Source organism: Pleurodeles waltl, chromosome 9, assembly GCF_031143425.1.
Source record: "Pleurodeles waltl isolate 20211129_DDA chromosome 9, aPleWal1.hap1.20221129, whole genome shotgun sequence".
Lineage (NCBI taxonomy): Eukaryota > Metazoa > Chordata > Amphibia > Caudata > Salamandridae > Pleurodeles > Pleurodeles waltl.
The window spans coordinates 935073566-935100017 of NC_090448.1; the positions used below are offsets into that span (position 1 = coordinate 935073566).

Sequence of the window (26452 nt, forward strand, 5' to 3'; positions counted from 1 at the left end):
CATCATCAATGTCCTCCGGTCCTCATCATTGGTGCATGTGTGAATCGAGCATGAGGTTATGTTATATTTTGGATTAACAATCTATTTGACTCTTATTCTTGGCCCTCAACGCTGTATTTTTGTGTTTACTGGTCTTCTCTCTAACACATATAGGCCCTCATTACAACCCTGGCGGTCGGCGGAGAAGCGGCGGTCTTACCGCCAACAGGCTGGTGGAAAAAAAAATTGGAATTATGACCATGGCGGTTACCGCCATGGTCATCCGCCACTTCTCCGATCCGACCGCCAGGGCGGAGATGACCGCTGGGCTGGAGACCTGGGTCTACAGCACGGCGGTCGTCACAAAACCGCCGGCGGTATCATGACCCGGATGACCGCCATGGATTTCATTGGGTTTGGAACCGCCATGAAATCCATGGCGGTGAGCAATATCCGTGCCAGGGAATGCCTTCCCTGGCACTGATAGGGTCTCCCCCACCCTGAGTCCTTTCTATACACCCCCCACCACCCCTGCCACCCCCAAAGGTGGCAGGACCCCCCTCCCCACCCCTAACATTATATTACACATTCACACCCGACATGCACGCAGGCACCACCAACACACATACCCGCACACACACCAACATACATGCCAACAGCCACACACACACACAGTCATACGCACACACCCACATTAAGACATACACGCACACATCCATACAGACATACAGACAGACACGCACTCATTTCCATACACACAACACCCCCGCATGCATACACACACTCACACACCCCCTCTACATACACACACGCACACCCCCATGCACGCACACAACACCCCCTTACCCCCCTCCCCTAACGGACGATCAACTTACCTGGTCCTTTGATCCTCTGGGAGGGGACGGGATCCATGGGGGCTGCTCCGCCGCCACCACACCGTCAACAGAACACCGCCACGCCGAATCACAGACCGTGATTCGGTGGGCAGTGTTCTGTTGACGTGGCGGTGGAGCAACCTCCACTTCCTCGCTGCCCGCCAGTATGGCTGCTGGCGGCTCTCCGTCCCGAAAAGGACGGAGGGCTACCAGCAGTCATAATACGCCGAGCGGAAAACCGCCACCACTGGCGGTCTTCAGCACGGCGGTCCCTCAGCGGTCTTGTCAAAAGACCGCCGAGGTCGAAATGACCCCCATAATCTGTCTGACACTGTCCATCCTGATAATGCTGGATAGACAATTTCTTATTCCTTGAAGTGGAGTCTATAAAGTCAAATAACATTATTTAGAAGCACTACTTTAATTTATATTTGTATCTATTGCTGTTATTCATCAACATTTACAAAGTGTCAAAGTGTTTCAGCACCTTATACATGTGTTTAATGGTTTGTTCAAGTTGAAGGGGAGGCTCACTACAAAATCAAATACATGTAAATCATTGGATAAAAAAAACAGAAGTTGCCCCGAAACTGGATTTTTTTTTTTTTTTTTTTACCAGTCAGCAGAGCACCTTACTGTTCTGCTGCATCACCACACATTCTCCTGTGTTTGAGCACAGCTAAAATATATTGTGTGCTAGTAACACATCCAGATTTTCTGCAGGTTACAGATTTTTGCATTTGAACTCCATTTTAGAGCACCGATATATCACGATACTGTTTAGATAACAGACTTGAAAAAAATAGTGAAATAGGACATAGTATCGTCATTCACTTCATTTTTAGGACTATTTCGTAGCACTTCAAACTGTTTGATATTTCTACAATAATATCACTTGAGCCCACACAACTGCCTCTTCAAGATCCCTCTGTTGCCCATCTTCGTTACCACTGCCCTGTATTGTGCAGTTATTACTTCCTCTGTTAAAACCTCCCCCACCCTCTTTCTGATGCAGGAGAAGATGGCTTTCTATCTAGAAATTAAAATAACACTTAGTTTGTGCAAACATGTTCGAGTCAGCAACAAACAGCGGAAACATTGGCATCCACATTGTGCATTATCCCATTCCCCACAGAATCTTAAATACACCCCATAGTGTCCAGTTGGCATCCTGAGAGTCAGATGGGTGTCTGCAGGAACACGTATGCAGATGGTACCAATATTAATTTATAAACCACCATCTTGGATGACATAAGGTTGTTATATGCCAAATTATGCGTTCAGCTTTTGATAGCCATCACTTTTCTTTAACTAAATCTATGGAAGATTGAAAGCGTGCCACTTTTGGGGAATTGACTGTACTCTTCCCATTGAGCACTGGCTCCAAAAGCTGACTGTTGATGGCATGTCTGTACCTCTTTCTTCCATACCATTGTCTTCTGGGGTCTCTCTGGTCCCGGGTGTATCTATGGAAAAACATTAATACCTTCTGATTTGCTACAAATGCTTAGATGTATTTAAGAACTTGAAGCACAAAATTATTTTAGTGCAAAATTATTTTAGAAGAGTGATACGGACACAAGTGGACTCAGGTAAAGATTTACCGTCTGGCCTTCAAAAGACGAATCTAGTTCCCTTCGAATCTGCCATTCATGTTCCAGCCAGGCTAACAACGGTGGTACCTGCCCTAATTAGAAAGATCTTCAATGACCGTCACTAAATGTGCTTTTATTTGACTGGCGTGCATGCAATGCTTTGCATCCCCGAGATCTGGCAGAAATGATTAAGCTTTCTGAATGATCATATAGAGAGTCTTGAGAAAACTAACATTTAAGGAACATAAGACTTCCCCACGGTTTCACTTCAAAGAATGGCATACCCAACTAGTGTGGTAGTGCCTTTCATCTGCAGTGAACAAGAAATTACTTTGAATTTCTCTGGAGTTTCTGGATATTAAATTCAAGGCTAAGTTAATGGTTCTTTGCATATCTGTGTCATTTGTAGTTAATTCATGTAGTGCACAAAGTGCTTTAATGTGTTAATTTATGTTTTGTCTATGAATTAATGTAAAATATGCGTTTTTATGTACAGTGCTCCTACTGATCCCAGGGGGTGGGGCGGAGTTTGTACTTCAAAAAGGTGTCATACAGATAATCTTCTGCCTTACCCCTTTTTCTGGGGGATGGGGGGCTAGACGCAATTAGTTCACAGGATTTTCACAACTGAATGTTACATCCATGCTTTTTAATCCCTTACGACAAGCTTTTCAGACATCAATTTGCATAAATGTACTGACCGAGGGAGATCCAAGCACAATCTCCATTTTCAAGATCTTCATTACTGGATTGTTTCAGACAAAAGAGAGGCCCTACCCTTGGGAGTAATGAAGAGGTTACTCACTTGTAATAATACTTTTGCAGCTAGAAGAGTTTATTTTATTCACATCCGACCCGCCTTTCTCACCAATGAAGGAAGGGGTATGGTTAGACCAAAATAAAATAGTGGAAAGTACACAAAATTAGCATTGATGAAGGTACGGCTCCAAAAGGGGGAAGAAGAATCTTAAGATGGCAACCACGTACTGGGGCATTATGGGCTCATGTGTAACGTCTTAGGGGATGGCACTGCCCACCTACTGGTCAGTGCCAAAATGGCAGGGGAAGGTGGAGTTTGGACTATGTGCAGCTCAGGACACAATCACTAAATGGCATGAATAATGGACAGCTTGTGAATCCAGAGAAGAGTCATGCTGCAAGACTATAAAGTTAAAAGCGTGGTCTCAGCTGGGGTCTCTTGCACTTCCAATTTGTAGTACACTGATTTAAACTTACAGTGGAATGAAGCCAAATTGATTTTCATGCAAAAGCTCTGCCATATATGGTCATGGTGCTTTTCTCAATTCGTTGCTGAGTTGTACTCTAGTTTCTGGTAATCAACTGTACTGGTATTATAAAAAACCTTTGGTACTAACAGACTATATAACTACAAGAATTCTTTGCTGAGTACCTTTTTAGGTATATTTGTGGAGGCAAAACATGTCAAAATGGGCATATACTAAAGTGACTGGTGCCCGGTAAAGAACACAATATCAAGTGTTGAAATGCAAAGGGTCCGCTTAGGCTAAAATCATTAATAATAATTAATTTGACACTACATCAGAGGGCTCAATCTGGCAGACGGAAGCATCTGCCAGTGTAGGCTTACTAACCCTCCAAACACATGACTTTCCTGTAAAGTTTGAACGACCAGATGTGTCGAGCAGGGATGTGTTTGGGCCCTTTGCTGTTTAGTCTCTACATTACAACTGACTGAAGCAGGGAGTAGCGCACACATCTATGTAGATGTATGCAGGTGGAGTTTATTGGATTCAGTCTTCAAATACCATAAGCTACGTAACGTCATGATCAGCTGAGGAAAAACGAAGATTATGGTTTTTGGCCATAATTTGGTCAACCTAAAATTCACCATTGAAAGACAATTGCTATAATATATGTGTTCTGCTGCAGATTCACATGCTGTGCATTAGTCCACCATTTAGTGTTGGTCTCAGAGTGTTACAAGTTGTTTATCTTTGAAAAAGTATTTTCGAGTCACAGGATCGAGTGACTCCTCCTCTTTGGTTTGATTGCGCATGGGCATCGACTCCATTGTTAGATTGTTTTCCCGCAGAGGGTAAAGGAAGGAGTAATAGAGTATATAGGTATAAAGTAAGGGATGTTCATGCTAATGTATATACATATGTACAAATGTTTTTAACTTAAACGACTACAGGCTTCCGAGGCGGAGGGAGGGTGCATGTGAATCTGCAGCAGAACATGCCATGAACAGCTGTACACTGGGTAAGTGATAGTTTCCCTTCGATGGCATGTGTAGCTGCAGATACACATGCTGTGCATAGACTACAAAGCAGTTTGTCCTCCCATAAATTAGCGGTGGTCAGCCTGTAGGAGTTGAAGTTGTTTGAAATAATGTTCTTGGAACAGCTTGACCTACTGTGGCTTCTTGTTGTGATAATACATCTACACAGTAGTGTTTAGTGAATGTATGTGGTGATGACCATGTGGCTGCTTTACATATTTCAGCGATTGGTATATTCCCAAAAAAATACATTGTTGCACCTTTTTGTCTTGTAGAGTGTGCTTTAGGAGTAACTAAAATCTGTCTTTTTGCTTTAATACAGCATGTCTGGATGCATCTTACAATCCATCGTGCTAAACCTTGTTTTGATATCAGATTGCCTGTATGAAGTTTTTGGGAAGCGACAAATAGTTGTTTAGTCTTTCTAAATGGTTTAGTTCTGTCTATATAGTACATTAAAGCTCTTTTGATGCCTAATGTATATAGAGCTCTTTCTGCCACAGAATCTGGCTGTGGGAAGAAGACCAGCAGTTCCACTGTTTGATTTATATGACACTTTTGGTAGAAATTTTGGATTTGTTCTTAGTACAACTTTATGCTTGTGTACTTGGAAGAAAGGATCTTCAAGAGTAAAGGCTTGGATTTAACTTATTCTTAAAGAAGCAATTGCTACTAGGAAGGCAACTTTCCATGCTAGAAATTGAATTTGGCACGAGTGCATAGGCTCAAATGGTGGTCCCCTGAGTCTTGTAAGCACTATATTAAGATTCCAAGAAGGAACTGATGGTGTTCTTGGTGGAATGATGCGTTTTAAACCTTTCATGAATGCTTTAATGACAGGAAATCTAAATAAAGAGCTATGTTGTATATTTTGTAAATATGCTGAAATTGCAGTAAGATTGATTTTTATTGAAGAGAATGCCAAGTTTGATTTTTGTAAATGAAGTAATCGATATCATGTATTGATGCTGTAAGAGGGTCTATATTTTAGGATTGAAAGTAATATACAAACCTTTTCCATTTGTTTGCATAGCACTGTCTAGTAGTGGGGTTTCTTGCTTGCTTAATAACTTCCATACATTCTGATGGGAGTTGTAAGTATCCAAACTCTATGACCTCAGGAACCAAATTGCTAGATTGAGTGTCTTGGGATTTGGATGCCTGATTTGGCCTCTGTTTTGTGTCAACATATCTGGTTTGGATGGGAGTTTGGAGTGTGGTACTACGGACAGATTTAATAACATTGTGTACCACGGTTGACGTGCCCATCCTTGTTGACTAGAAACGGAAGGAGTGGGAGAGGGGGAAAAGCGTATGCAAATATCCCTGACCAATTGATCCATAGAGCATTCCCCTCAGATAGGGGATGTGGGTGTCTGGATGCCAGGTTTTGGCATTTTGTGTTTTCTCTTGTTGCGAACAGGTCTATGTTTGGAGTTCCACACTTTTAAAAGTATTTTTGAAGTACTTGAGGATGAAGTTCCCATTTATGAGTTTGTTGGTGATTTCTTCTTAGGATATCTCCCAACTGAGGCACAGGGTCTTGAAATGGCCACCCTTTGCTTAGATTTATGGAATTCGACCACTGAAGGGACATGTATGTTTGGCGGTCTATCAACATTAGATCTTGAAGATGACCGTGCGCCTGTGACCATTGTAGTGCAAGGCACTGTTGTAAGGGCCGCATGTTTAGTCTTGCATGTGGTACAATTGCAATACATGATGCCATCATTCCTAAAATTTTCAAGACAAATCTGACAATGTATTGTTGATTTGGTTGTATTTGTGTGATTATACTTTGGAACGCTAGTATCCTTTGTGTATTTGGATATGCTAGAGCTTTCTGAGTGTTTAGTATTGCACCCAAATACTGTTGTATTTGTGCTGGTTGAAGGTGTGATTTTTTGTAGTTTATTGAGAAGCCTAGTGTGTGTAAGGTTTGTATTACATAATGCGTATGATTTTGGCATTGTGTATGACAGCTTGATTTTATTAGTCAATCGTCTAAATATGGAAAGACATTTATATGTTGTCTTAGGTAGGCTGCCACTACTGCCAAGCACTTTGTAAATACCCTTGGCGTTGTTGTTATTCCAAAGGGCAACACTTTGAATTGGTACTGTTTTCCCTGAATGACAAACCTGAGATATTTTCTGTGTGCAGGATGGATCGGTATGTGAAAATACGCATCTTTGAGGTCTAAGGCTGTCATGGAATCTTGCTTTTGCAGTAGTGGGATGACATCCTGTAAAGTTACCATGTGAAAATGTTCTGACAGGATGTAAAGATTGAGAGGCCTGGGGTCTAATATTGGCCTGAGGGTCCCATCTTTTTTGGGAATTATAAAATATAGTGAATAAACTCCTGTTCCTATTTGAGACTGTGGAACCAATTATATTGCTTGTTTGAGTAGTAGAGATTGGACCTCTTCTTGTAACAGAATTGTGTGTTCTGTGGTTTGTGTGACCTTGGTGGAATATTTGGAGGAGTATTTATCAATTCCAAGCACTAGCCATTGCGGATAATTGACAGCACCCAGTTGTCTGTGGTAATATTTTGCTAATTTGTGTGGAACTTTTGTAGTCTCCCCCCCCACAGGAGAGGAGTGGAAGGGAATGAGGGAAGTCACTGTTTTGGGTGCTGTGGAGGCTGCTTAGAGGCCTGAAATTTCCCTCTATTTTAGGGGTATTGCCCTCTATATGTGCCTCTAAAACTACCACGTTGGTATTGCAGTTGGTAGGTTGGCTTTGTCTGAGAGGTGGATGCCTCTGAGGGCTGTGTTCTGAAACTACCTCTAAACTGAGGTTTGCAAAAGGACCCCCTATATGGTGTGGAGTAGAGTGCACCCATTGCCTTTGCTGTGTCAGTCTTTTCGCAATTTTCTATGGCTGTGTCTACTTCTGGCCCAAAAAGATGTTTTTTGCTGAACAGCATGTTCAACACAGCCTGCTGTATTTCTGGCTTGAATCCAGAAGATCGGAGCCATGAATGTCTGTGTAAAGTGACTGCAGTGTTGACACTCCTAGCAGCAGTATCTGCTGCATCTAGGGCAGATCTTATCTGGTTGTCTGTAATGGCTTGCCCTTCCTCCACTACTTGTTGTGCCCTTTTTTGGTGTTCTTTGGGGAGATGCTGTATTATGTCCTGCATCTCGCCCCAATGGGCTCTGTCATAGCGAGCTAATAGTGCTAGCGAGTTGGCTATCCTCCACTGATTTGCTGCCTGGGACGCAACTCTTTTCCAGGTTCTCCCATCACTTTTACAAATCATTTTCAAGATGTGACCAATAGACCAGACCTCCCATATGATCTACTGCTGTGTAGAGTTCTCAGGAGGCTCAGGATGATTCATCTTGAAAAGTGTCTCTTGGATAGATCCGAATTGCCCTCAGAGTTCTTGAGCAGATGAGTGATCTGGCAAAGAAATCCAGTAAAGCACTAAAATGAGTGTCAATTTTTAAATTTGAAATTATGCCTTCTGCACAACAGCCCCTCTTCTTTCTTATTCTGTCAAGGTTGGTGCTGGCCTTGTACACGCAGATGCGGTACGGTGGTCCTGGGTGGAAGATATTCTAGATACCATGTTGACTGACTTTGAAGTTGCACTGCATGGTTTCTAGTGCAGCAATATGGACAGAGCTTAACATGATCCTCTGGGCTCCACAAGACAGCCTCATTAAGGTTGTAATAGAAATCATGCTATGTGGAGTGGAAATGCGCAAGTGACGTGCATTAACAGGCTCTGTGGAAGCTGATATAAGTATGGTAACAAAAGTCCTACGAACAAAGCTTTCACTGAGAAAAAAAAACTACTGTGAGCTGCAGGTTAAAATGGGCCTACGTACTGAAGAGCCTGTATGAGGCAAGTTTGAACAACGGTGCATGGATAAAGTGCAACCCACATGGTACAGTTTATTTAAAACCCTTTCACTGGAAGAGGTCCACACACTTAAATGTTCAGACATGTATGGAGTGACGTCAATCTTAGCCGAAAGGATGAATCATCAATTTGTTCATGAAGGCAGGCAATAGTAGTCTCTTTAGACTGAACAAATTCATGTAAATAATTTTGAAACAATGTGTTTTTGAATTAAGTCAGATGGAATGAAGTGACAACATAATGCAATGATTTTCTTTACTGTGCATGTTATGACCAATAACGGAGGATTTATTTATTCTTAAATAAATGATATACATTTAAAAAGGAGATTAAAAAACAACAGTGAGTAAAATATAAAGGCAAATCTTATTTGTATGTACAGGATCGATTAAAGGAAAATGTGGGAAAACAAGACATTTTATATTTCAGAAATACAGCGATTATTACTTTTTTTCCACAATACATAGATATTTGCCAAATATAACTTTATATGTGCTAGAGAAGCAGTTTCACAATAGTACCTCTTTAAGAAGCAATTTCTTGCACCTATATTAATAGGTGCCAATCTCAGTGGCTATTTCCTGGCTATAAACACATAGGAACCACAGTCGAATGCTGGACTTCAATTATCAACCAATTTGAGCAAATAAATGCAGGCTTCAATTAGCGCACTTAAAGTGTGGCCTCTGGCAGCAACCACGCCCACTTCCAACTAATAATAACTTAGTCACTCCCGAGCTAAAGTACAGCTGCTAAATGACTGGTCCACTTCGACCAATATTTAACATGGGGAAAAGGCTGCAATAAAATGGAGCTAGCGAGCTTGCAGACAATATTTTCGAAAAGGGAGTGGCTTACCTCTTTAACTAGAAATATTGTAGATATTTCGATTTACAACAAAAATGTCCTGCTGTCTTACAGCCAAGAGAAGATTAGGAACGGCCACTTAACTCCAGTGCTTAATTTGTAAATAAAAAGGTGCCGGTGCCCAAAGCCCTCCTCTTAAACACACGGCTGCTGCATTTAAATGAGTGAGCATTGAATACCGAGGCAGCTTAATCCTGAAGCCATCTCGGGCCTCTTCAGTCTATTTAAAGCCACTCCCTGCCCCTTCAGCTCACTCTTGCAGCTTTGTGCTTTCTCCCATTGTGACGCTTTCTCGTTTTTCCCTTCCTCCGTCTTTCCCATGTGTCTTTTGCTCGCAGCAAATGCTTGTGGCAGAAGAATAAGCCCTGGCCCTCAAAAATAAGTGCCGGTGCTCAGCACCGGAAAGAACAAGCACAAATTAAGCTCTGCTTAGCTCCATAAATCATGTTTTGGACGCCATGCCTGAAGGATGTGCTTGTGTGCCCCGTTCTCGGTGAACAAAAGACTACTGCAGCAACAAGGCGAAAGAAAGGTAGAAGGTAACGAGCTGCTCCTCCTTTCATTCTCGATTAAAACAAATAAAATGTATCACAACTTAAAAGGATTCTTTTTTGTCGATTTTGACTCAATATGTTGGCTCCTTAACTGCATAATGAATCAGGGTGTACATCAAAATGAGCGCCCCCTATTTCTATACCACTTGCTACGGTTTTTAAATGTTAAGTTGAGCACGTTAGTGTCCCTGGGTGCTAGAGCATAAACTCAACGCTTAGGACGCCACTGATGGGTCGAGTGCGAAGCCATAATGGAGACTCTAGGGTTCAAAACCAACAATTTACTCTTTTGTACCATATCACACAGAAAGGCAACAGAACGATACAACGCATCAATTGGCTAATTGGGATGCTGCAGCAACAAATATGCAAGTGTGCTGAGACCTGCACACGTATAGTGCCATATACTTTTAGAAATGTGTTAAATCCTAGTTTAAAAAAAAAACAAAAAAAAACTTTGGGCTATTTTGGTCCTAATCCATAAGCGAGAACTTAATTGCAACTACAGAGTAGGAAGGATGAAGTTACCTATACAGCAAGCAGGGGACTGATGCAAACAGTGCTCAATATTCACTCTCCCACCCATCGGCTATGTTTCGGCAGGATCTTAAATGTATTTGTGGCCATCCGCCACCAAACCATCAGCAAAGCAAACTTATATCTTGCTAATATAGTGAGAAAAACTGGTGGTTAGTCCTTACAAAAGCATAAAACCCACAACAGTTCAGCATGATGCACTTTTGTGACTAATATCTATATCAAAGTTTTGCTTCACAGTCCAATTAAAGCTCGGTATTTGCTTTTTCCAGGCTGCGTGGCTGTTTCTTTCTTGGTGTTTGCTGTGGCTTCCCTCCTGGGCATGTTCCTTTCTTGCAGCTTGTCAAGATTGGCATTTGCCATGTCCCACTTCCAGGGAAACGGACTTGGTCCCATCAGTCCCATTGGTGCACTTAGACATCTTGTAAAGGCAGCTCTCACGCCATCTTTTAACTTTTTTTTATTTCCATTTACTGGCAGTCGCTTTTGTGTTCTGAGGAAAAAATGTAGAGTGACTGAAGGGCTGTAACACACGGAGGCATCTGTTTTTTTCTTCTTTCTTACCTTGCTGTTCTGTTGGTATCTTTGTCGACTGATTCTCTACCGCCCTCTCTGTTGCTCCCTCCCCCTTCATTTATATTCTCTTAACTCCCCCACCTGGCCCTGCCCCTCCCTTGCCACCTCCTCCCTGTCCTGTGCTTTTAATTTTTTTGGAGGGCCACGTATAATATTCCTGCAGCCCTTCTGTTTTAGAAATAAAATAGTTTTTTTTCTGTTACTTACCCATCAATTTCGGATCAGTAGGTAAAGAAAAATGATGGCTGCGCATGCGTCATAATATATGCGCGTATATGAGTTACATAAGTCATCCCGTGCTGCATAACATCAACAAAACTCATTGGCAGAGCCAATAGTTCTCAAAAGCAAAACATTCAGCGTTGCCAATGCTTGTTAAAACATCCATCTCAAAACCTCAAGAGTTGGTGGTTTCTCTCTCCATATAAAGTAAAAAGAGAAATATTCGATGTATTGTTTTGTGTTGGTAGACTTTGAACATAGTTTGCATACACTCATTTTCTCTGAGTGAGCAACCGTGCTCAATCCCAGTGGTTGCAGGGCTCTGGCACACATTATTAGAGAATGGGACATATTATTTTTCAACAGACGTTAACCGAAAGCAAGAGAGAAATAAAGATGAAGAGCTAGATGTAAAACAGTGACAAAGGGTGAAAGCAGAAATGTTGTGGTTTACATAAAATCTATGGGGAGACAGCAATTGGTTGTCATAGATTAACAAACCTTTAGTAGCTTTCAGTGCTTAATTTGTAAATTAAAACGTGCTGGTGCCCAAAGCCCTCCTCTTAAACACGCGGCTGCTGCAATTAAATGTGGGATCACAGAATACTGAGGCAGCGTAATCCTGAAGCCATCTCGGGCTTTTTCAATCCATTTAAAGCCACTCCCTGCCCCTTCAGCTCACTCTTGCAGCTTTCTCCCATTGTGACGCTGTTTCATTTTTCTCTTCCTCCGCCTTTCCCATATGTGTCTTTTGCTCGCAGTAAATGCCTGAGGTAGAAAAATAAGTGCTGGCCCTCAAAAATAAAGCGCCAAACACCGGAAACAAGAAGCACAAATTAAGCACTGGTAGCTTTACAGGTAGATTAGCTTTAAAAATAAAAAGTCCCACCCTAGTTAGCAAATTGCCAAGGAACTGTATTGGTGCCTCAAACTTGAGGAAAAACTGAAAAAACCTCTAGTAATGCAGCAGGCAACCTGCTGTTAGGCTACCCTACCTAACTTATCCGGAAATTAAGCAAACCCCATATATCAAATTTAGGATGAGGATGTTTCCAATAAAAGGATTTCTTGTAAGGCACAGTAGACTTTGGACAGGAAACGAGTACTCCGACTGTACCTCTGGTGGCAAAAAAATCAATCATGCATCTTCTACTATTTTGCACAAACAGTAAAACCTATGGCCTGATTGGGAGGGTGTTAATTTTAACATTCTTTGATGGAAACAAGTCCAGTGCTGGCAAGGGAGTAACTGGCACAGTCGGGGCAATACTGGTGCACAATGTGCATCAGTATATTCACTCTGTACAGATTTTTTACAGCGTTGGAATCTGTGCCAAAGAAAAAGCTATATAAGTCAGGATTTCCCTCTATTTGTTCATCTACCTGTCTGAATGACCGACCAGTGCAGTGGTAGACAGGCTTCTGGAGTCGGACACTGTGGAAGCGCCTCTGATGAAATTGACACAATATTGGTGCTGAGGGAAGAGCACGTGAGGCAGTTGGTAGAGGGAGGCTGAGGAACCGGGAGCCAGTCGTAACGCATGGAAGCGCAGAACCCAGACGCCACAGATATTAGAGGTAACACTGACTGAAGCCTTCCTACAAACTGGCCCCCCAAGGTAAATTACAATTTGAGCCTTATATGCGGGTCCTCTCCATCTTTTCCTGAGAAGAGCCCCAAGTACCTAAAACCCCAAGTATCCTTCAGAGATCCTACCTTCCTTTCTCATTAGGATGGCTGTAGGTTGGCAGTAGATCCTGAGATAAATAGTGTTCCACGTGAAATTGCATCATTTCAAAATGTAAGCAGGATTTAGGGAACAGAGTAGTTCCTATAGATGCTTGAAGCAACTCAAAGGATTGCTTTGGTGTGACTCTTCCTAGCGTGATGGGGGTGTGTGAAAAATACAGAGGTAACAGACTTGGCGATTATCTATAATCACGTACATATGACGAGAAACAGAATGTCGTGGGTAATGACCAAAACTTGGTGATCAAGTTATGAAAGACCTGGAGGATGAAAAGTGCGAGACACATTACAATGAACGAGCGAAACAGCACAAAGGATTAGTGGAAGAGAGTCCGAAAAATAAAATAAACAAACACAAGAGACTGAGTACAAGAACGAGAGAGAAACTGAACGGGCATGGAGAGATAGCACAATGGGTGAGAGGTAAGTATGAAGAAAGATAGGACCAATTATGAGAAAAACACATGGTGGAGAAGCAGTATAAATGGTGAGCGAAAAAGCACAGACGATAAGAGAAAGCAGAAAGGGGAACCACATAACTGACGACCACACACAAGGGACACACAACAATGAGGAGAATTAGACAACATAAACCAAGAACAAGCAAAATGGGAAGAGTAAGATACTCAAAAGCAAGGAGGTGAGAGGTACCACAATACAGGAAAGGGCACAAAGCAGGATAAGACATAGTGGAAAACAGATGAGACAGCAGAGTTATAGGGTGACAAGTAAAGAGGAGAGAAGAGGCATAAACAGGATAGAGACAGCACAATGGATACGGATGCATGTGGGAAAGGTAAAGAAAGAGTCAGTACAAATAATGGGTGAAAGAGCACAGAGGGCAAACAAGCAAAGAGAGATGCCACAGTAAAAAGAGAAACAGCACAAAATACAATCATGCACTGTAAAGAAGAACATGCATTAAATGGAGTGTGGGCTCACTGTGTTAAATTTACCCTTTAAAAGCGGTTAGTACCATTCAACTGCATGCTTTGTTTTGCATTGTCATACAGAAAATAAACCCACCACACCAAAGAGTGCACCACTTAAAATTAAAAAAATACAGTCCGCCATTGTGTCCTTTAATAACTGTCCAGAATAATTTATGGAGACAGCCAGGCACATGCTACAGCAGAGAACATCAATCTCACCGCTGAACACAGAAAAAGGTGCATAATTTCCATTTTCAGGTCTAGCACGTTAAATTTTAGTCCAGCGGTACCCTGTTTCTGAAGAATGTGCTTTCGGCAATTTTCACTCCACCAAAATCTAGCAAAGTATTAAGGGCTTTGCCTCTTGTTAAGATAAAGACGTGCTGGTAGCTGGCTAACAATTTAGGACAAGAAAACTGCCATCTCACAGGTGATACAGCGGAGTGTTTGCAGTTATCTAGCATTACGATGTTGACCTATACATGACCATGTTGACATTATAATGTGTGCAGTTCTAACAAGTTAATTGTGAAGTGATACACTGAAAGCCTATATTAAAGTGCATTCACTGTAGGCCAGTGATCTAATGTGATGAGGTATAGAGGCTTTATCAAAAGAACAGCTATGTACTTTGATTATGATGTTTTATGTGCTCTATTTAACATACATGAATGTGCCATTTTAATTTGCTTTAGTTAGCCTATATGAGGTGTGAAAGGCACTGTTTCATAAAATGTGAGAGAAAATGTTTTCCTTTTGCTAACATCATTTGTTTCAGATTTCGTTCACATGAAATGTTAGTTTTGAAACAGATGTGCTATAGTTTTCATTCACAGAGAGTCTGAGAAAGTAACCTTGAAATTGGTACATCGAGAACCAGGGAATGTAATGATAGACTCAATTTATTATTTGTTGCAAAGTTGTACAGGGGAGCAAAGATGGATTCTTACCCATAATGAACTTGGGAACACTTCCTGATGTTTCAGATGCATGTCGTAAGATGCCTATAACTAGACATTCACCCCTCTGATTTGTATGGTGTGAATAATAGACAAATCATCGTTTACTTTGGACTTTAATTTACCATTCCCTGGTTGTATTTGAGGCAGACACCATTCGGACTTTGAGAGGTAAAGATCTTTTTGCTCTTGCCCTGCTTCCCCTAAAGCTTATCTGAAGAGACTTAGATTATTACTGACCCATGAGAAGACTCTTGACCAAGCTTCTGAAATGCTGACACCTTCTCTTTTTACCTACGTTTGCCAACTTTAGTTAGCTTAATTTTGCCCCAGATTACATTTTCCCAAATTATTTTTTGCCCTTTATTTATTTTCTACCTTTTGGCCCCATGTCTTATAGCCCAGCACTAGTCAATTTGAACTTTGAACATATTAAGAGATCCCCGAACCCCACTGCTTAAGGAACTAATTAGATGACTGAGGGCCAGATGTACGAAAGGATTTTACCCATTCTGTGTCTATGGGAAAAAGCTTTCGTACATATGGCCCTGAATCTATTGCAAACGTTTAGAAGAAATGATCAGTATCTATTCTCTGACCATCACGTTTTGGTAGTTTTGTTCTGCATCGCATTGATAGAGTGTTTAGTTTGTTAGTTCCAATGATTCGGATAGTGAATGCTTATTTTGTATCTTTTGAGTCTTGTTTTCGGAATTGTGTACATTGACCTGAGTCTGAGTTTGAAATAAAACCCTTTAACTTTGATTTGTGCTGGTGTTTTCCTTGTGTGGCCACATTGGTTATACTGTGACTCTAAATGCATAGTAATTTGTGATGATTAACATTTTCTTAACACTCGCTAGGGTGATAAGACCTGTCAAACTAGTTTAGGGCATACTGGAAATGCTTAATCAGAGGTGTGTGAATTTTTGTTTCAATATTATGATCTTTTCAGCTTATGATGTAATCTGTATGCACCTGTCATTACAAATGAAAATTACTTCTAACTTTTTAACTGTCATCTAAGGTCAATGAGCAGTATTTTGGCTTTAAGTATTCTGAAAAGAAGCAGAACCAAGTGGGATAACATGTGGGGTTAAATTAAGCCCTTTAGATTTCTCATTTCTGCTTAGGGGTTCCAACATTGAACAAGAAGATAGACACTTTTAATAAGAAAAGATCGAACACCTGGGTTACACTCAACATGGCAACCGCATGGTGACTGATCGAGATGGGGATGACTGCAAGTATGAAAAAAGCAATACCTGAGAATATTCCATCCCAACCAATCACAATACAGTTCCCATACCAAAAAAGATTCTGGATATAGGTGCTAATCAGGCAATGAAAGCAACACAAACACATAAGTCAACATTTTATCCAAAGATTTTTATAACTTTGGCTAAAATACATTTTATGACAAACAGGGCCAAGATCAGTATTTTTATGCATATCTTCCATCCTTTAAATTTGTATTTTTTATTACAAATTTGCAACACATGTTTGTTGATCTTGGAATCATGTGTGAATGTTGCTTTCAATCGCCTTCCTAGAACTAAAGACAAATTGCTCATTGGTTTGCCCGAAAAACCCAACACCATTACATAGGAAACACAAACCCAGAAACAAGGGTTGAAAGGTGTGCCGATGTAAGATAAATATGTATACCTTAGAGTAATATCGTGGCAAACTGTTGTGGCCAGCCAGCTAAAGGGAACAAAAAAGTCAAAGCAGTGATTGTCATTTCACAATGATAGGAATATGTTTCATCTCAGAAAAATACTCCTTCATACAGCTCTGCAACATTTATAACACTTTACAAAACACAGGAATGCACCTCAACACACTGATGATGGTTTTATTTATTTATTTAATTGCTATATACTTTTACGTTTACCTTTTCTCTAAACACAAAGTAACCATACTGAAGAAATTAAGGAAAATGGAGAAAAAAAACGGCAACAAGGGGAAGAATTAAACAACATAAAATTGGAAATTGCTTTGACACACACGCACTCGCATATATATATATATATGTATATGATGTGATCAAGACCTTGGTGGTCGAAACGCGTCAGTGCCGGGTGTATTTGGTTCATATACATTAAAGGAGAACAATTGCGATCCTGTGAGTGCCGAGTTTGACTTTGTGTCGTTTTGCTAAAAATAAATACAGGGATGTGGTCCTTCCCTGACGCGGGCACCAACTGACGAGCTCGCTGTGAAAGGACCAACTTGTGCATTGATATATATATATATTTAAAAAAATGTTTACAGATATATATATACACACTCAGACACTTTAGAACATTTTCTTTTGTAAACAAATATTTTTGAGGCTACATCAGCACATGGCTAAAATTACCAATATCAGAGATTGCATTACTCTTAAAAATCATTATGATAATTCTTTGGCTAACATTAGAGATTCTGATAAAGATTGCTTCTGTAGTACCATTAAAGTATGAACCTACCTATCAATTATTAGTCCGTTAAGCAGTTAAGGCACGGATTTCCAGGAATTTAGCACTGCAGGGTAAGTAAGTGTTCATATTTTATTTAGACATATGAGCTAGGCCACTTTCAACCCAAGGCCCCTAAATGATATCTACATCATTCTGTTTCTAAGGGATATGGACTAAAAGCTAAATCAGTAAAAACAAAAAACAAAAATGAATGTAAACATGAAATCAGGGGCATAGCCTCAGGGAGGCTGTTTGGGGTGTTACAACCCCCGTTAAATGCATTTTCTGGTAAATAGTTTGGTACAAGAGCTTTTGGTCGGGTATGATGAAGTGTTTGTCGGATTTCAACAGGAATTGTGACACACACACACAGACAAAAAAGCGCACACTCTCTCCCTCTCTCTGTTTTGAAAGTCTGAAATAATGTTGGTTAATTTACAACCTAACGTGTTTTTCCTCGCTTAGTACCCCTCCCAATTTGCACTCCTCTCCCTTTCCACTGACCCCTAAGCCCCTCTCATGCACCCTGCCTGTCCTATAATTTATTTTAACACTATATGCCTCTTTGTCGTGTAATGTATTTTAACAGTATATGCCTATCTTATTGTTGGAAAACTAAAAGCTCTACCCCCCCCCCTGAAATCTTACTGACCAAGCTACGTCCCTGTGTGAAATGCCCCCCCCCCCCCCCCCCGACTTTACTCTTAAATTCACTCCTTTGGCCAACACCAGATGAAAAGCAGACCTACTCAGGGCAAAGGTAGATATCAACTTTGTGTTTTGGTCCCTATACATAGGACCTGTACCTGTCAAGTGCATCTTCCCATGCAAAAAAAGCGATGAGTTGTTTAAGGCTCTGCTACACACCAGAGACCGTGCTAGTGATGGAATATGTGTGTTATGATAATTTTGTGTAAGAGGTTTTCATCCTCTTATTCAAGCAAGTCTCAAGTACTTAAATTCCTGGAAAAATTAGAACAGCAAATGCCATAAAAAAGAACTGCAAATCTCAGAGAAATACGACTTTAAGGCATCCTCCATCAATTATAAAAAGATGACATACTCCAAATTAAATTTTTCTGAACAGTGACGCGAAATTGAACTAAGTTATTAATGGTCTATTATTTCAATGAGAAGAGATTTAATTTAAATACCATCTTGAACAAATAGCCGCTTTCCAGCGTACCTGTGACATTAAATGATTGCAGAGTTAACATTTATTAGAAGCGTTTCCACCAGACATAAATCACATGCAGAAACGTTGCTTGCAGGTCTGGTTTTTTTCGTGTTCACGTTTTAAAACTTGTACTATGTGTTCAGTTGCTTAAATCTATAGTAAAACTTCTGCTTTTAAATTTATGCTATCACTTCCACTTTTTAAACCTATGATATATCTTCTGCTTTTAAAGCTATGGTATAACTTCTACTTTTTTAATCAAGTGCCTAATTTGTAAAAGAATAGGAGTATTTCTCAAAAACGAGCTTCTGGAGCTGCTGAATGTTGGTGTGAAGGCGGTCTTCATCATGTGTGAGCTGGGCCCACGCCCAGGGTACGGACCTCCAGCGGGGCGCAGGAGCTCCTGCCAATAGTCTTCTTATGAGTTAAGTCCAAAGAAATGTGTGTGTAAACACTTTTTTCTGACGGCTGCTGGAGCCCTTGTTCGCTTTCGTTTATTTTTTTGGGTGCTTCTTAACCTTAGCCACCTAATGTTCCTCCCACTTGTCCTAAATTTTCAATACATAAACAATTAAAGAGGACAAGTGCAGGGGGCACCAAATTTGGTGTTGCCTAAACGAAGGCCAACTCTGGTTGGGGTAGCCAAATCTCAAAACTGCAGAGTCTTGATTTCAACTTCTGCCTCTTGTACCCACCACCCTACACGCTGTCTCTTTACCCCACTCTTGCATGCTCTTTTTCATCCCAGTCCTCTTTCTTTGTCATTGGTTCCCATTCTTTCTCTTTCTCTTCCTTCTCTGCCTTTTTCTTTTTCTAGGCCCAAGTCCTGTTAAACAATAAGTCCCAGTCCCCAAAAATGAGTGTTGGTGGCCCTCACCTGCAATCACCGGCAGGTCTTCCAATTTTTAAACCTAGGGTACTATCTTCTGCTTTTGAAACCTGTAGAATAGATGCTCCTTCTTCCTACAGTTAATAATTTTGATGTAATAGCCCCAATACATTTAAGAACGTAAGGAACTGAGGGCCATATGTACGAACACTTTTTCCCATAGACACAGAATGGGTAAAATCCTTTGCTACATCTGGCCCTGAATTCTTAGTTGTGTAGGATGCGTGTACTTCACTAGTAATAAGTCTGCAATTGTCTTTTTACTGGGAACCAAGTACCTACCTCATTGTTGCAACAGACTCTCTCAGGGTAGCAAGGTAGAGTAGTCCAAGACCTACTCAGGGGATGTGGTGTGAGTTATTAACAGCAGCTTGATGGTACGCAACAACATGTGATAAATATCATTGTCCATTCAGTGCGTTTTCATATAAAAAGGAAAAGTATTTTTATTAAACACACCCTACTAAATACAATGCATTAAATTACAATTATATACATTCAGTTAAATAGAAATACCTTTAGTGAAACCCTTATAACACATTATGCTCCTAAGGGGCCCTGAACCTTATTACCTAAATACCGCCCACCTATACTAGATGAAACATCACAATATAAAGGAGTTTTATTATAAAGTAGGTAGACCTACTGACATTGTCATGTTGTCACTACAGAAGTAAAAGCAGCCTCAAATAAGTCACCAATGTAACACTAATTAAGTACCAATACAGAATACATGTTATGGCCCACCATTAAGTCAATGGGGGGTAGTATCAATAGTAAATAGCTTTCATCATAGAGTAAAACTTTGAATTGTCACCCATCACCATTATCAAAGAGCACTACATTGCTTTTCATTTATTTTAATTGGACCACAGCAGCAGGCTTAGGACCAACCACGTGGGGTCCCTGCACTCCAGAGCCCAAGATCAAAAGCTGCAACTCCACAAGTGCTTTAAAATTAAAAAAACTACCCCAGGAGAGGCAAGGTGTGTTTTTTTAAAAAACGTTCTGGGAGGCTGTTGCACTCTATGCAATCCTGCACAGCATAGTTTTAGACAGTTAGTGGGTCCTGAGGCCAACACAGGGAAACTATGCAAATTTGTACCCCCTTGTAGGGGATTATGGGGTACTCCATGGACAGGGCTTGCATAATGAATGAGCAGCTAAGGCCTTCTGTTAAGCATCTTTCCTTTTTGTTATTTTTGGTAGGCTGGGTGCCCTTGTTCCTGTATGGGGCACCTCACCTTTTGTTGCCAGACGGACAGTGCAGGAAGCACACCCTTGCTCTGACTGGCTGACTCCCCGACAGCCAACACACACTGTGCATTCATGAGAGCTGGCATACCTTTTCTCCTTATTGTGCCCCATGAGCTGAATGGTGCAGCTGCCTCCCTCCAGACAAGGGAGCAAGGGGGCAGGAAGGGCATCAGTCACATTCCTAGGGCTCCAGTCTGCCTCTGCTTTTGGTTCCGGGGATGTGGGGTCCCAATGAACAAAGTTTAAATGTGTTAGGCCCGGGGGATGGGAGAGGGCCTTATGCACGTCCACTTCTCCCAGGACAAATTAAAGATGCCTGCTGTGGTGATCCGGTGTGCCCTGGCCCACCATGGGGAAATTTCTTGAACTCGCCACAAAGCACCAGACACTTGATTCGCTGCTTGGTACCCCCAATGGTACCAAGCTTTAAAGGTAGATCACTCCAGGCTGTAGGACGGAGTTTGATGGTTCAGGGCTTTTTTTGCTCCTTGGGGCCAGTTCTAAACACCAAGAGCATTTTCTTCAGGTCTCCTGGCCCTTAAAGGGCGCTTTTTGCAGTGAGCAGGGTTTTCTGGCTCCCTGTGCCAGACCTGTCCTCCGTCTGCACTCCTGAGACTCTTCTGTTTGAGGAATATGTTCCATAGCCACACTTCAGCCAGCAAGCAACACAACTTCCCTGCTGCAGTCCGTAAGATGCAGGACCTTCTGGCCTTCTTGCTGGACACCTACGTATCAGCAGCAGAGTCAAAGGGCAGTCCACAAAAGATCCAGGGGAACCATCCAGGGTCCAAAAGCAGGTTAATTTGCTCAAATGTTTCGAGGCCAGTGGTGTAGGTCCTGGAGAGACCCATCCTAGTCCTGGGGGTCAGCTGGAATCAAAGTCCCAAAATTCATCCTTGCAGGTCTTCAGGTGGCATCTTTTTCCTTCCGGGTACCCTTCCATCATCGTCACTTCCACATCTGGTGTCTTCTCAGCTCTCTCTATCTTGCGCAGGGTTTTTTGTTAAGTAGAGGTGGAAGGTTCTAAAAACCAAGCTTGGCCGTGACTAGTGTGCCACATCATAACTCTACTTATGTCGCAAACGTCCTGTACATCAGTCTGGAACAATCCAAAGTAGGGACTTCAAGTTGTATGAGGAAAAAGATTCTGTGAGAACCTCAGCTTTACCTCTGACACACCTGCTTAATCCTTTCCAACCAAAACTTGAAAGGTGAGCCCCTCCTGTGTTAGGCTTAGGAGAATCTGTCTCTCTTCCTTTGTTTCTGTGGGCATGCATGTGTATGGATCTTCACAAACATGTGTGCCTACCAAATGACACAGTAGATGCTGGTGCGTCATCGCTCCATTATTTCCATTTGTATTTTAGCTGTGCTGCACAGCTTTGCCAAATGTCATTGGCGAAGTCAATAAGTTCTGAAGGCAAGACCTATTGGCTCTGCCAATGCTTGCTTTAAGCATATCTATTGCCCATGTAAATGGGTTGTCTAGCATCACTGTATTTCCCTTTACAGAGCTATCAATATAAAAGGACAGGCCGAAACATCAGTTATACAGTTTTGAATTTGTTTATGTTTATCAATTCGCTCTTCTTCATAAAACAAGGATGATTTAAATAATAAATTCTATGTCAGGACCGGAGGCTCCGATTATGCTTTCTCTTTCTTTTACTGTCTCAACACAGCAGCCAATCAAGTAACGTTAAAACAAAAAACATCAATACCCATGATGCTTTATAGTATATCACATGTCCCATTCATGACTCAAGACCCCAGTCTATATAAACCATGACCCCATAAGTCACTTCCTCTTTCGTTGCTGCTCCGCAGCAGGTAAGTACTTGTTTACTTTTTTTCTTGATTGCAGGCATTGCATTATCTTCTTTCATTGTGTCTGGTGAAGCGATTCAGCCCGCGTTCTTGTTAACTGCTCATTGCGCTTGTCTCACGCCCTGTTTTGCTATCGGCTTTCCTTTCCGAGTCAGGCCTTTTGGTGGAGGAGGAGCGGACTACGCTTATCATGCGTAGTCCTATTTTTATTTTTAATCTCCGTGTCGCGTCGCGTTTTACGAGCTGATCCTTAACAGAGTTTTTCTCTGAGAGGCCGGCTCGTTTCTCTACGATGCGACCATGTGGAGGTATTCCTGTGTTAGTAGTGTGCTCCCAATATGCCCTGCTGCTTAGAGCTCAGGCTGTAATCAATTAACAAGCATTTTCAATGCAACGGGCCCTGCATTTGTTCGAGTTAGAGCTATTAGTGTTGTAAAGCAAAAAAAAAACACGCAGCTTGATCGCGCTTTGTAAAATGCAGAAAGATCACGCTGTGTGGAAAATAAACAGATAAAGTAGTCCAGACTCCAGGCTGAAAACATCGAGCCTCGTATGTTTTTGGTACTTTACCGGTGCTGTGTAAGTGGGCTAAATGCCGGAAAAAGCATGACATATGCATGCCTTTCACAAATGAAAGCAAGCAGATTTTAAAAGGCAAGCCCACGAACCAATGTAAGTGACCGACGTGGTTTCAAGCCCAAAGAGAGATTACAGAATGGACAGAGCACTTTGTGCTCGCCCATGAAAAGGCTCTGCCTAGAGTGTTTTTTCACAGGCTGCACCCTCCACATTTTATTGGCCTGTTTTTTGTTTGTTTTTTACTTTACACTCCCCCTATATTGATCTCTCCTGCCTGTCACTTCTATATCTAAATAAAAATATATATCAGGAGAATGGCTCAATGGGATGAGAACGCATCAGGGTATTTCCCTAAAGATACTGGTAATCAATTTGAGATGAACCTGGAAGAAGCCCTTGATTGTAGGGTCCAACAATCTGTAAACAATGCCCTACTTAGGGCTTTGGGACCTTTTTCTGGTCAGCTGTTTGACTACATTCGCACCCAGGGTTGGATGCAGGAGCACCAGACTCATGGCGAAGGGTCTAAATCTAGAAACAAAGGAAAGGTACAGGATTCTGTGTCTGCGGATGCCCATGCTGATGCTTTTGAAAAACTTTGCCGCAAAAGTGCCAATGAGCATAACTATGGCGTCAAAAAAGACTCTTGTTTTTACCCTTATCTGAGGATTCTGATGGATCTGATCAACCTGGTCCAAGCAAGAAGCCTAAGAAACAAGTTTCCCCTCCTAAGGTACTCAATTTTGATCCCACTGAGATTATTCACCCCAGGGTGTCCAATTGGATTCCACCTCCAGAAATGGAAGTATGTACAATCCCACATACACAAGAGTTTTGATAAAGAGGTTCGGTCCCGCCTTGGAGCAGAATGTTCTAGACTAGACCTAGAAGGCAAGGTTGCTGAACACCAGAAGTTGACCCCACTATAGTGACCTTTATGAAAAAATTCACCAGGGACCCTAAAAAGGGCCTGGACAGGTCTTGGCATAAGTGCCAAGACAAACTGATAGACATGTCTGGTCCTTTGATGAAAATTCTGGAGTTGGCTTTCAACGCCAAAGAATCAGGGACACCGGTGGACACCGACATTTTAATTGGTTGGGCGTAAAGAGCCATACATCAACTTGGCAATACCAACTGCGTGATTTCATCAGAACGTCGATGCTATTTTTTGGTATCTGGATTACTCATTGTCATACTCTGACCCAAGGCAAGAGAGAGGGTCAGAAAAGGAGGGAGAAACGAAAACAGTATAAACAGGGATAAAAATGAACTTTCAAGAGTAAGATGAAGAAAGAGGAGGGGCAAGGGTAACGAACGCAAAACGGGTATGATGCAAACAATACTATTTGGGGATGCTATTCAGTAACCACAGCATTTAAAAGCGCAGCCGACATGGCTCCTGCACTTATTTTTATTTATGTATTACAAATTAAGTTCTCTCACACACACAAAAGATGCAAATCGTGACGGCCCTGGAAAACACGCAGGCATGAAGTATTCTGAATCAGGTACTAACGGCAGAACGTCGCGAGGAGAAGAAAGGCCTGTGTGGGCGGTGTCACCAGCAGCGCGAGACTGTGAAATAAGGAGTTGGCACGAGACGCCTGCATGGAAAGACACGTGGAATATTTGCAGTTAGCATCTCGGCGTGGCTGAAGGAGAAGAGACGTTCCCAATTAGAGCTGTCTCTCTTCACACATGATGTACAAGATATATGCAGAAGGCGATGGAAAATGCATAATGTGTGCTTAACAAGAGTTCGAAATCTGCGAAAAGTTGAGCGCCTGACCCAGAAACGCATTTGCACCAAACTTAATGTGCTGACTCGAAAATACGCCGAGTTGCCGATTTCCATACCTCATGCACAACGAATGCAAGTTATTTTTAAATGTGCCAAAATTCCCACTGGTGGAGCTGTGGAGACAGTTCTGTTCTGGTTGGCAGGTGTTTTGCGGGATCTGGGATGCATACAAACAACAAAAAGCTCGCGGTATTGTTAGCCCTGGCTGCTGAGCTACCCAACTACATTTAGCTGGAAATCAGCAAGAAGAGAGTTGTGGCAATTCGTCCTTGAAGTCATGGTTGCTAAGAAACTTGATCTGTGTTACAAGTGACATGCACGGACTTCCTCTCATATGTCAGTGAACTATAGTTAAAGACAATTTCAGTAAAGCCCATCGCAGTGCTCCGTCTACCTCGGCACTGCAGAGAAAATCAGCCATAAGCTCTGCATTCCCCCACTGTTAGCACTTTTAAGCAGTGTAACAGTACTTGAGGCCCTGGAACTCCTGTTGTACATGATAGTTAATTATTTTAAAACTGCCCTATGAGCAATGGCTGCCATAACATCTGTAGAAAATGTCCGACGCCTTGCTTACCCATTGCAGGCCAAGTACCTGTCACACTGGACAACACACACCATCCTATTCGAAACTGCTTTATACTATCCAGACTACTGAATCTGGGACAAGGATGGCCACCTTGTACAAAGAAAGTACTGTTTTTCCTCATTTTGAATGATTGGATTTCAACTATTGATAGAGCATGAGCCCACCTTTTGTGTTCATGTCATGCCTAGTGGAAGTCCTTATATTAAGCATGATGCTTTTCCATGTTGAGCCTCATCATACAGCTCTTGATGTTACTTTATGGGGCAACATGTTCTCTTAAAGTTCTTGGTATTGTTTAATACTTGCGAGTTTGTGATGCAAATAGTGAGGCCAAGTCAGGAGGTTGTATTGTGGACAAAGAGTGGTGGCACATCCATTATAGCACGTGCAGTGTGTGTCAGGCTGCTTCGGGTGCTGAGCCTCTGAAGGGCAGCCTTCAGCTTGCTGGCCCAGTCTAATGAACTCTTCTGAAATGCCCGTCTAATGCTTGGGAATGGCTCGGACCTTCTTAGGTCTTGCCTAAGACTGTGCAAACACTGTCCTGAGACCGACTGTTACCCTACAGTGGCTTACAGCCCGCTCACTGCTTACCACTTGCTGACTTCGTTGTGACTCTCATTTGCTTGCTTCTTAGTTGTTCATTGAGTGACTTTCCTGCCTCTTCTTGTGCTTGTCGCTGTTCTGAAGGATGGACACATAACTATGTCCTTTCACCGCACAGATTTTCAGGCACTACTTTTGAATTTTTGTTTGAAGCTACTTTTTACTTTTTGTTTAGCGCTCTATGAGAGTGCATGTGTTTTCCCGTTGTCTCCATTGTGTACTTCTCTAACCACTCCCTCGTGCTCAGTGTTCCTCTTTTGCCCATGTGCTTCTC

At 41.8% G+C, this 26452-nt stretch overlaps 1 protein-coding gene across 3 annotated transcripts in view; it reads right to left on the reverse strand.

Annotated features, from left to right (window-relative positions):
• CCDC85C (coiled-coil domain containing 85C) overlaps nt 1-26452 on the reverse strand; it is a 284535-nt gene that overhangs the window by 89897 nt on the left and 168186 nt on the right. Inside the window, exons 3-4 of one of the 3 annotated variants that reach the window (XM_069208294.1) lie at nt 16657-16695; nt 8864-11042 (exon numbers count right to left, since the gene is read on the reverse strand). The exons of 1 other annotated variant lie outside the window; for it this stretch is intronic. In XM_069208294.1, the coding sequence (XP_069064395.1) occupies nt 11010-11042; nt 16657-16695 (72 nt within the window). In that variant the 3' untranslated portion in view covers nt 8864-11009. Of the gene's footprint in view, nt 1-8863; nt 11043-16656; nt 16696-26452 lie in introns of those variants that run through there. One more of the 3 variants, XM_069208292.1, reaches the window with a different exon arrangement.